The following is an 11,850-nucleotide window of genomic DNA, read 5'->3' on the forward strand; positions in this document are numbered from 1 at the left end:
GTATAAACCGGACAAGCCGTGAGCGGTTTGTTGTCCGGAGTTGGTTAAACCGGTTGAGGGTTGAACGGTTTATCTTTAAACCGGATGAGAGTTGAATGGACTAGTGTCCGGATTTGTTATCCGGACAAACTTGAAATTGTTCTAAGTGTTTAACCGATTAGTAAGTGTGTGGTATGATTGACCGGATTAGATATTCGATTAAAGTGTGAAATTATTTTAAGTATGGTATGTTGACCGGATTAGATATTCGGACAACAAAACGGATTTTATTCCAAGTGTAATACGGATGAGGCTTAATCGGATTGTTGACCGGACTTGTTATCCGGATGAGTGTTGACCGGATTTGGTTGACCGGACTTGTTATCCGGATGAGTGTTGACCGGACTTGTTATCCGGATGAGTGTTGACCGGATTTGATTGATCGGACTTGTTGATCAAATTTGAAATGATATTTTGTGGCTTGATGAAAATTGTTATTTTATCATAAAATAAAGTTTTGATATAAATGTTTTTGATCTGAAAATGTTTCCAATGACTGCGGTCTATTTGGAATTATTTTATAAATGTTTTGAAGAAATAAGGGTGGCATATCAAGSAGAGGTGTCCATTTGTTATAAGGGTGGCATATCAAGGAGAGATGTCCATTTGTTATAAATGTGGCATATCAAGGAGAGGTGTCCATTTGTTATAAGGGTGGCATATCAAGGAGAGGTGTCCATTTGTTATAAGGGTGGCATATCAATGAGAGGTGTCCATTGGATATAAGGGTGGCATTGTCTGTGTGTGTGGTTTTATATAACTCTTTCTATTATATCCTTTGAGACTACCTAGATCTGGAATCTTTATTTCTTTGTGATTTAAGGATTTAGGATCAAGGTTCTTATTTGGAAATCATAGATTGGATGTTATTGTGGAGAAAAGATTTGTTTTGCCTGAAACTTTGTTAAACCTCGTTATTGAGAAAAAGGTTTAAAAAGTGGCATTATATAGAACCTGATTGGTTCAAAAGGTATGAGATTTGAATAAGCTAAGTGATAGCTTGAATTTGAGAAATGATTTGGTATTTGATATTATGGATTCATATATTTGTTATTTATATGAATACTTGATTTTGCAAAAGTTTTGGTGATCCTTCACCCTGCAATAACATGAATAGGGTATCTCACTAGACTTTATAGTCTAACCCTCGTTTTGTGATTTTAAAATGTGTATTGCAGGAGGTGTGGAAGGTAAAGGAAATGAAAAGATTTAGCGCTTTTTCTTACATGTATTTTGGGTGAAGATTTGCATTCGATGCGTAGCTCTGATGATTAGTACAAGATTGTATTTTGAATTTTTGGACCTTGTGTTTGGTCATAATAGATTTCTTGTACTAGTGGACCCGAATGTATATGAATATGTATTTCTTTGGTATGAAATATGTATTACATGCAATGTGTGGGCTGGGACATTACAAAACTTAAAATAGTTTAATCCAAAAAACTAATTTTTATGTTTAGTTAAATTTAAATAAGGAAAAAATTTCAGAAAATTAAAGAAATTGTTCCATTTTGAATTATCTTGAACTTTTTTTATTGAATAAGTTGTTGAACTCTTTTTATATTAATTGATTAAGTCGTTGCATTTTTTTTTTTTTGAATAATTAAATGAATGAGTTGGTTACTTAAATTATTTTAACCTTTTTAAAATTGTATAATTTAGAAGTTATTTTTATAAAATGACTTGAAAAATGTAATCACTTTTATAGAAATTAATATTTCAAATTTCTTGGATTATTTTAATATTTTTAAAATGATTTAAGTAAAAGATTGTGAAGAAAATAAAATAAAAGAGTTAATATCGTATAACTCACTGAGTCATAGTTATTTACAAAAAAAATCATCCTTACATACATTTTTTAATAAATAAATCATCGAACTGTTAAAAATTGGTTATTTGGATCATTTCAACCGAAAAATACTACATATCATGATTTGCTTGCCTTACAGATCAAATAAGTAGAAAAACGAAGTCACGGTTTTCCCGATTTTTAATCTATCTAGATAGTAGTTAAATAAATCTTTTTATAATACGTAAAGATCTAATAATATTATTATTATACTGAATTTATATGTAGTTAACTTATTTTAAGAAAAACATTAAAAAAGAAAATAAAACATATATATTTTTTTTATAGAATTTATGATAAAAAAATAATATTTTTTAGTAATATTTTTTTTCCAAAATAATAAATAATTTTTATAATAGTAATGTATTTATAATTAAATAAAATAAGTAAAAGAATATTAATATAACAAAGAAAAAGACAACAAAAAGACAAAAACACAAAAGGAAAACAAAAAAGGAATTATTATATAGGCGATAGGGGTGACATTAGTAAGGGGTAGGGGTGCCATTAGCCTCCCCCTTAAAAAAATAGTTCAGGTACTTAATCATTGAAAATGTAATCGTTCTTTCGGGTTTTTTTTTTTAATTTTTCCTTAAACTTTCTAAAAAAGAATTTGATAATCAATAAGAATTTTTTAAATTAAAATTGGATAAAAGACATAATGTATTGTAGGATAAGTATGTCATTGTCAAAAATATATGATAATAAAATGATTTGATAATCAATATTGTTAGGTACACTAGTGCCACATATCTATATATTTGTTTTGATGGTTACAAAGAGTCGAAATGTTTAATCTATTAATAATTCTACTTAATGTGCATATTTATTATAGGAATCAAGTAAAAACATGTTTGGTCAAATGATCCATGAAGTCATTGTCTCGGGAAATGTGCCACATTGCCACCAGATCAATGTCAAAAGACGAAAGTCGAAGATTGCAATTGAAATGTGTGCCATGAAGCCATCGTATCGGGAAACGTGTCACATTACCACGAGATCAGTGCCAAAAGATGAAATCCGAAGATTGCAATTGGAATGTGTCTCGCAAAATGTTTAAAGATCAAATCCAAAGCTAAGACGGAGTCGGCATCCCAATTCTACATGATATCACTTTCCCCTTTGCCGATTGAAGTGAAGAAAGCCTCGAGTGGTATATAATTTTAAATCTCGATCTCGATCTGGTGGACAGTTGTTGCAACATACATCAACTCAAGGTGATGTTGCAGCAGTAGATCAAGCAGCTTAGAAAATGATGTCTTCACATCCAACCATCAACTAAGAGTCACCCGGGCAGAGGTTTTTGACAAGCACTCCTCCACATTTCTCAAGTGCCACGCTTATACGACGGGCACACGTCCTGTCTCTCCTCTTAAGTTGCATGGGGTAGGAATAAGTATCCATTTTCGAGCATATTAAAAAGATTACATCCATGTTATCCAAGCGGGGTGTGTCAAGTGGCTTGAACCCCCAGACCATCACACTTTAACACTTTTAGCAAGTTAACAATAGTACTAAAGAACAATTCATAACATCGAGCAAGACACAGGAACTTTATAAAAGCTTGAATAATGGAAATTGGTAAGAGGCTTGCAAACTTAACTTTAGACAGCACGAAACACAAGAACATCCACGATTTCCAAGAGATACGATAAACTCCAGACAACGTTTTGTCATCAGGTGTATGTGGGATGAGCAAATCTCTTAGGACTCGATGATTTCAGATAAAACCTCAACATCAATTGCATCATAAACAACGGAATCGACAAGGGAAGTCCATGCAGAAAACTCGGGCATCTTTTCTTGGCTAACCATCTCTTCCAGCCATATAACTGCTTCATATGGTCTGCCCATCAAGCAAAGACCTCTAATAACTCTACCAAAAGTATCAGTATTTGGCCAATATGACTTGACTAACATTTTCTCCATAACTTCACTTGCTTCAATATAAGTCCCATCTTCACAAAGCCCATCCACCAATATGGAATAAGTCTCCTTATTAGGAACACAGCCCAACTGCCTACTCATCTTCTTTAGATATCCAAGAGCCTCTGTGGATCTATTAGCACTACAAAGACCTTTAATCACACTGTTATATAAACCAACAGTTGGAACACAGTTTGCCTCCACCATTTCTTTTGAAATAACCTTTTCTGCCTCATCAATCAGACCTTTCCTACATAAAGCTATCACCTTAGCTTCATAAATCAGCGCCGTTGGTCTGAATCCTTGATCGTGCATTTCTTGAACGACTTTATCTGCACCACTCAGATTACCCTCTGCGTAAAGTTCTACAGCCATTGAATTATAACTATCATAACTGGGAATCACACCTTTAATTAGGGATTCAGTAATTAAACTCTTGGCACTTTCTATATCTCTACCATTTCGACACCTGGTAAAATCTAGTTGCATACGTTTCCTCTTGGGAGCTTTCAGACCTTTCCTCAAGACCTTATTGAGAATATCGGCTGCTTCTTCAACATGCCCATATGCACATAATGTATCTAAGAGGATTCTATATATTAAGACATCTTCACCGCTTCCCTTTCTGGAGATTCGCCAAAACATTGAGTATAACAAATGAATTGCTTCGTTAATTCTTCCATCTTCGCACAAACCTTTCATTAGAACTCGATAGGTGTCCCGGGTTGGATAACAGTAGCAATTATTGTTTTCTTGAAAGATTTGTAGTGCAAGATCAGAACGTTTCTTTTGACAGAGAACATCAATCAGCCAGCTTAAAGAATGGGTTCGAGATTTCACTTCCCACCTGCTAAAGTTCTCCAGAAAAAGACGATGAGCAGATTCAATGTTGGATTCCTTCACCATTATCTGCAGTATGGTATTAAAAGATTCTGTCCAATTTACACAGTTGAATTGATGAAGATTTCTAAAGAGAGAGATGGCTTCGTTCAGCATTCCAGCTTTTGCATAGGTCTTAATTGCACCTGAAAAGACTGAATCTTGGCACTCACATGAATCATCTTTCATCTGATTAATCACTTCTTTCATATCAACAATTCGATCTGACATGCCAAGTTTGTTGATCATGGTGGCATATACAAGACCATTGTGACGGTAATTTGGATATTTGTTTCTTGCTTCATTAAATATATGAAGGGCTTTCAATGAGTTCTTTTGGTTCCGAATGATCTGAGACAAGTATGTTGGCGTCAATATCCGTGGCCATCTGATACTCATGTACCTTAATCTGGAGACGTAAAATGCAGTCATAAATAATTACAGTTCAGTTTATGATGAAGCCATCAGATGCAGGTATTTACAAAATGCAAGCTTCACATGGAGAAACATATTTTATATATAGGTAGTAAAAAACCACCACCCAGGCCGTAACCTCTAAACATGGGTGGCAAATAAAACTAAATGAATCAATATAGTTATCCCCAAAAAGTGTACACTTTGACTCTGGAAATCAAGCAGGCATTTTTTTTATTTTAAACATTGAAGTGCATCCTATGATGTTTCAGAAAAAAGTGCTAACATGGTGATCATGGCAAAAATTGGTGTTAAATTTGCAACAAAAACCAGGTCAATGTAACATCCTGAATCAAAAATCAAAAACTCCTTTTCTCATACAGGAGTAATAAGGTGATGTTATATGACTTGATTAATAATCTTTGAAATATAACCTCCAAAGTCATTCTTGCCTTGACTTTCGGATTAAATGGAAAAACCTGAACATCATCAAGAAAGAACCATAATTCGTAACACCCCTGTCCTACTAGTCCTAAGACGGGACATGTCACAACCAAAAGCGGATCAAAAATCTGTAACTAAAGTATAAAACTATAACAGAACTCCCAAAGAGATCTCATTACATCTATTAATATACCAACATATTTACTTTAGTATATAGGTCTTAGTCCAATGTTTTTACTTCTTATCTCTAAGAGTGGTCCTAGATAGCTTTAGGGTTGATTGGTATGGGTTTTTCATATGGTACAAGCGACAGCTGCAGCTCCATCCCCTGCACACAGCAGCTATATATCGGTATAGGGATTAAAGAGAGGTCAAAGAATCAAATATCATAAAACCATTTTAACAAATAAATCTTCAATTTGTTATGCTTTGAAACGTAAGATGGCCTAAAAGTTTCTCTTCTCCTTTGTCTCTCTCCTGCCTCTCTAAAACTTACAAACTTAAACCAAAATTGTGAGCAAATTCAGATATAATAGAGAGGGAAATTGGTTTTCGTAAACAAGAATTAGCTAGAGATGAATGTTAAGCCGTATAATCCCCAAAAGTTCACAGGCTAGGGGAAGCAAGATGTTAAGACTTATAATCCCCAAAAGTTCTATGTTTCTTTACCATGATGACCATGGGACAGATGCTGTGGGGGCACTCCACAGGGTGGCGCCTACCCTTTTCTAAACTGCAAAAGTTCTTTGTTTCTCTCCCCTACTTGTATGTTATTTTAACTTGGCAATCCAAGAGGGAGAAAAAAAGCATTAGGGATGTTAATCGGACAGGGGATAATCTGTTTTGCGGGTTTACAAATTCGAGTTAATTGGGTCTGCCCATTTCCCCAAAGCACCCGTCATCCGAACCGAATTACCCAAAAAGCAATTCGGCTTAATTAGGTCGGGTTTCAATAAAACCGAATAAGCAACAAAATGAATTATGAGTACACAGTAACATAGTTAGCAACAAATCATGCATACACAGTAACAAAACTAAAAAACAACTTAAACGCTAAACTCATAGAAATGTAAAATCAGCAGAAAACTTTATGTATCTTGGAAAAAATAGGTATAAAAATTTGGACAGATTAGTGATTACCTTGAACTTCTATTTGAAAGTAGCAACAATGAGGGGGATGGGAGACAGGTGCAGGGTTGGGGCCACAAGCAGGGGCTAGCCGGAGCTCACTGTCGGAGACCAATCAACAACAAAAGCAAGGATTGGCCGGTTGCTGGCTGAAGGCTGTTGAGTGCTGACCTGCTGTAGTGTTTGTATAGAATATAAAGCAAGAAAAGAAAGGAAAGGGTATGTTTGATTGATTCTGAATGATTGAATAACAGTGCCTGTATGATTCAGAGGCTCTTTCCAGATCAGGTCCTGAATGAAAAAGACCGTTTAATAAGTGTTTGAATTGACAAACAAATTACCATTCAACCTTGTGTATGATTTAGTGCCGAATGAAATATGGTTGTTTATAAGTATTCTAAATTGATAGAAATTGCAATCTAAATAAAGAACTGACCCAAGAAAAGAAAATGTACTTTTAAGCAACACAAAATAAATAAATAAAATGTTTGTTTTTTTCTTATACACTTGAGGAAGTACTATTTACCAACATAGGGATGGAAGAAAGACAAAGGGCAAGTGGATTTCTCAAGTATTCCTACCAAAGCAGCAGGTAGGCCAAGTGACATTCGAATGCCATAATACCACATCTAGTAGCATAAAAATTAAAAATATTTACCCAAAGCAACTAATTCATTGCAGCAGGACAGTACTGCTTCTCTAAGTTCAGAATGGAAGCTTCCCAAGACAATAATATTCTCCATACAAGTTATGAGTTCAATGACCGGTATATATGCAGAAGTGCCTATATATTTGTTTCCTTGTTAAGTTGTTATAACGATATGTATGTTTTATAGTTTATTCTGACAACATAACAGTTCCTATGTATGAGCTGTAAGCATGCTCAAATTTCCTGCAGAAAGGTGAAAGAGAAGATGATGCATTGTGAAGTGAACTCTGGAACAACGTGAACCAACTTGAATCTGGGCCTAATCAACACCTTGAAACTAGCAGCCATGTGGCAGAAACTGTAAATACACAACTAGGAACTTATATATCGACCAATGAGTGTGGATACTTTTCCAAGCACTCTCAGTTCCCATGGCCACTGCTGATGAAAATACCAACACAACAAAGACTACTACAACAGAAGATCAGGAAGAAAGAAAGATGACTCAGATTAAAGCCCTCACAGAAGAAAAACCAAGTGATGATGAACGAGTGGAAGTTATTGCCTCTAAAGTGGTTTCTGCAAATGACCATCAGCAAACACGGAAGACCACAATGTAGTGGACCAATTTCTGCGCAACCAGAAGATTCTACTGTTCATGTTGTTGGTTTGGTCAAGGGCTCAGACAAGGATGTAGAAGAAGTAATGGAGTTTGCAGCAAACATGAAAGCAAGAGTAGTTCTACTCTTCATGACTTGAGGCATAGTATCAGATAATGTATTGTTTATGCAAGGGGTTTTCTCCTCAATGCATGGGGACTTCAATGAATGTCTAAACAATATATAATTGAGGCATTCTATCGAACACCTGATCTGCATGTTCAAATTGTCATAAATGACATTATTCTTTAAAAACCCACCTCCAAATCAATCAAGTATACACACAGATGATACTTTTCAATTTAATGTATGGAAATATAGAATACATAAATGCGACCCATTTCAAAAAACGACAAATTGATCAATTATAACGACAAATAGAAATCAGTGGTTTCCCAAGATAAAGAGAAATAAAACAGTGGAAGGGGAGCAAGTAATAGAAATGGTTTGGCATACATCCATGTTGTTTCTAATTGTTGCTTATCAAAGTTTATAACATAGATAGTAATCAAGAAGCATGTGCAAAACAAACAATAGTAAAATGAAAAGAAAGACGAGCAAAAAGAAAATCAATACAAACAATATATATCTATATATATATATATATATATATATATATATGTTCGAAATCCATGTACCTGTTTCTTTCCTGAGTGTGTTGAATGATGAAATCAAAGAAAATGAAGGAGAAGCAGGTTAGGAAAAGATGGACGGTGAAGAGGGAAGCTGTATCAAATCAAAGGTTTTCACTTTCAGGGCTCAGGCGAAACATAATTCGGTTTCCACATAATCCAAACCCGGCAACCCGATTTACAAAAGAATGATTATATATTTGGGTAAATTAGACTCCTGGTCCCTGTGGTTTGTTCCAAATTTGGATTCTGTCTCTAAACCAAAATAATCACACTCCTTTTATCTCATTAGTTTCATCCCTCCCAATAACCAAGACACCTCGTTTACTCGCTGGTTCTCTCTTTGCTTTATTCTCCACCATCTCAACAACCAACAGTGACCAAGACCCTCTCTCTATTTCATGTCTGTAATTTTTTGTACGGTGATGACGGGAAGATGGAGAATGGGGGCAAGATTAATTCTTTTTTATTATTAAATCTCGATGGAGTTTTAATGGAACATATTGCAGTCTGGGTTTTCAGAATTAGGTAATGAGTCGTTCTCCATTTTCCTATGACCAACCTTTTCTGTTCGGTTGCTTTCGATTAGCATTTCATCTCTGTAATGTTTTTCTTTCTCTCCCAATGAATAAAATGTGATAGCCTTTCAAGAAAAAACAACTAGATTGATGATGATGATGATGATGATGATGATGGTTAAGGAACTACACCTGGTTTTTTTTTTTGTAGTACAAGGGTTTGACGTTTGAGAAAGGGGGGTGCCAATTTGGTGAAGGAGGAGGATGGTTGTGCTATTTGTCACGATGTCATGCTGCTACCGTCACACGGATGAAATCGAACGATGATGCGGTAGTCAAGTGAGGGCCGGAGAAGATGATGACGATATCTGGTTGTGTGTGTTTTCTGTATAAATTATTTAACAAATTTCTTAAAAATCATTTTTTATGTATAAAAGTATTGTTTATTGATATATATTACTTAAAATTTTAAATTACATATAATTTTACGTATATATAATTTATTAAAATTTTATTTTTAAATTATTATAACTAAATATAAATAAACATAATCAAATACAAGATAATCATTCATTTTAAATATAGAAATCTAAAATATAATTAAGATAACAAAATATTTAATTATTATTTTTATAAAAAATTATATTATTAAACTAAAAATAAATAAATAAAATAAAAAAATACGTAAAAAAGAAATTTTAAATAGTTAGTTTAATATTAATATTAATTTTTTTTAATTTTTTATATTTATATTTTATTCAAAAATAAAAACATTATCGCTTTCTCAAAATCATATAAAATTATATTATAACATCAACTGACACAAAAAAAAAACATTAAAATCGAGATGTATTTCGCTGCATTATACGAATACCTTTTTAATATCATATAATATAAACAACATTATTATATAATACTCAATAAAAAGAATTATTTCAAATGGATCTCATTCAAATTAACAATTTGACATCAACAAATAAACCCTAACCTTAACAATTAACAACAAAAAGTTAACAGATTGAGTTCAACTAGCAAACCCTATGGTTAGGTTTTGATGAGAATGAGAGTTAAAGTAAAAAATCATAAGAAGAAATCTCCACTCTTGGATGCACCCATTAGGATGAGATGCATCTGATCAATCCCTGTATCAAGCGTGATTCATGTGTAAATTTAAGATTAAAGGTGATCAAAGATTCAGATTTTTTACGCTTCTCACTTTAACTATCATTCACACACGATCTTTTGCTACAAACTCTAACCCTAACAATTCATAATTAACAATTAATGTTAAAAAAAAAAACAAACTATATAAAAAACTAACAACGAACTTGGGCAAAAAAAATTAGATTCCAAACCTTATTCTTATTGGGGTCAAAACACATATACAGTATCAAAAATTAAATTTTACGATATAAAAAACAACTTTTTTTAACTTTACGGGGTTCGTTTGACTCCGCAAATCAAAACATAAATCCGCTCGTGTTCGTGTCCATTCTCCATATTGTTCATTATTGTTGTTGGCCCTTGCCATCGATCTTTTTTTTTTTATCTTTCGATTCTTCTTATTCTACGACAATTTCATGGGCACATATAGATAGATAAAAATGGAGAATCGAAAAAGAAAAAAGATAAAAAGAAAGAGATCGGTGATAAGGACTAACATCGATGATGAACGGTGATAAAAACGTACAACGATAGGATAACAAGAGGCAACGGGAGTTTGAATGACATCAAAATTAATTTGACTTTATTCACTAAAATCTTCAAAATCGATTAGAATTAACTTTTTGTTGGACCCTCCTGCCATCATTTCAGTGAGTCACAGGGCTTTCCTTCAGCTCAGTCTTTTTTGTTCTTAAGAATAGGCGTCATTAGGGGTGTTTAAAAACCCGATCAATCCAACCCAACATAAAATAACTCAACCCGATGTCTAATCGAGTTGTAAATTTTTCAAACCGTAGATATTGGGTTACTATTATTTGAACTCAATTCAACACGATTAACCCGATATCCATTTAATTTCTTGAATTTAATATGATTGTTGAATTTCTATTAATATATAGACTAGACAATTACATTATCACGTACGCTATTTATATACACATCTTTTCAATCTATTCACATCTCTATATAACTTATTCGTATATATGTTCAGTAATTGTAAACATATATACGTAAATTGAGAAAATTAACTGAATAGGATATACGTAAGGAGTATGGATAAGTTATATTAAATGATTGATGATGAAAAAGAAATTATGAGTAGAGAAATAATATATTTAAGATTAGAAGAAATATTTTAATATACCAAAATATCAACCCGACTAACCCGTACAATTTGGGTTGGGTTGGGTTGGATTGGGTTAAAAATTTTCAAACCACAAACAATGAATTGGATTGTTCAAATGTCTTTAACTTAATCAACCCAACCCATGATCACCCCTGGTTGTCACCTCGGACCGGAATGATTATCCATCAGGCATTCAAATTGAATTTCAAAAAAATTCCTATGCCGCATAGGAATTCACTTGCAATTATTGCAATTGCTTTTGCAAGGCCACCACTTTATCTTTTTTTCGTTTTTTAGTTGTTTAAATAAACTAAATTTTATATAAAATAATATATTTTTTATGAATTAATATAATGTTAATTTATTTTTTTAATTAAATTACTTATTTTATTTAAAAAATATTCTAAATTATTTTAAATGAAT

The 11,850-nt window shown here is 33.1% G+C and overlaps 1 protein-coding gene across 3 annotated transcripts; it reads right to left on the bottom strand.

Moving 5' to 3' along the window:
* Positions 1 to 3,393: 3,393 nt before the first annotated feature.
* Positions 3,394 to 9,218, bottom strand: LOC112516425 (pentatricopeptide repeat-containing protein At1g05600). 3 transcript variants are annotated; one of them, XM_025123458.1, is made up of 3 exons: positions 8,626 to 9,218; positions 6,692 to 6,970; positions 3,394 to 5,102 (listed from the first exon to the last, which is right to left on the bottom strand). In XM_025123458.1, the coding sequence occupies exon 3, from the start codon at positions 5,090 to 5,092 to the stop codon at positions 3,593 to 3,595; it is 1,500 nt and encodes a 499-aa protein (XP_024979226.1). In that variant the 5' UTR covers positions 5,093 to 5,102; positions 6,692 to 6,970; positions 8,626 to 9,218; the 3' UTR covers positions 3,394 to 3,592. The 3 variants fall into 3 exon arrangements, 2 of the variants coding, with proteins under 2 accessions (XP_024979226.1, XP_024979225.1); XR_003069602.1 differs by lacking the exon at positions 3,394 to 5,102 and adding an exon at positions 5,424 to 5,879; XM_025123457.1 differs by lacking the exons at positions 6,692 to 6,970; positions 8,626 to 9,218 and having other exon boundaries at positions 3,394 to 5,258.
* Between the last annotated feature and the right edge of the window lie 2,632 nt (positions 9,219 to 11,850).

Source organism: Cynara cardunculus (assembly GCF_001531365.2).
Source record: "Cynara cardunculus var. scolymus isolate 2C chromosome LG 8, CcrdV1, whole genome shotgun sequence".
NCBI classification, from domain to species: Eukaryota; Viridiplantae; Streptophyta; class Magnoliopsida; order Asterales; family Asteraceae; genus Cynara; species Cynara cardunculus.

Excerpts from the sequence above, each read along its gene's own strand:
- LOC112516425 (XM_025123457.1), bottom strand. The coding sequence starts at position 5,125 with ATGACTGCATTTTACGTCTCCAGATTAAGGTACATGAGTATCAGATGG.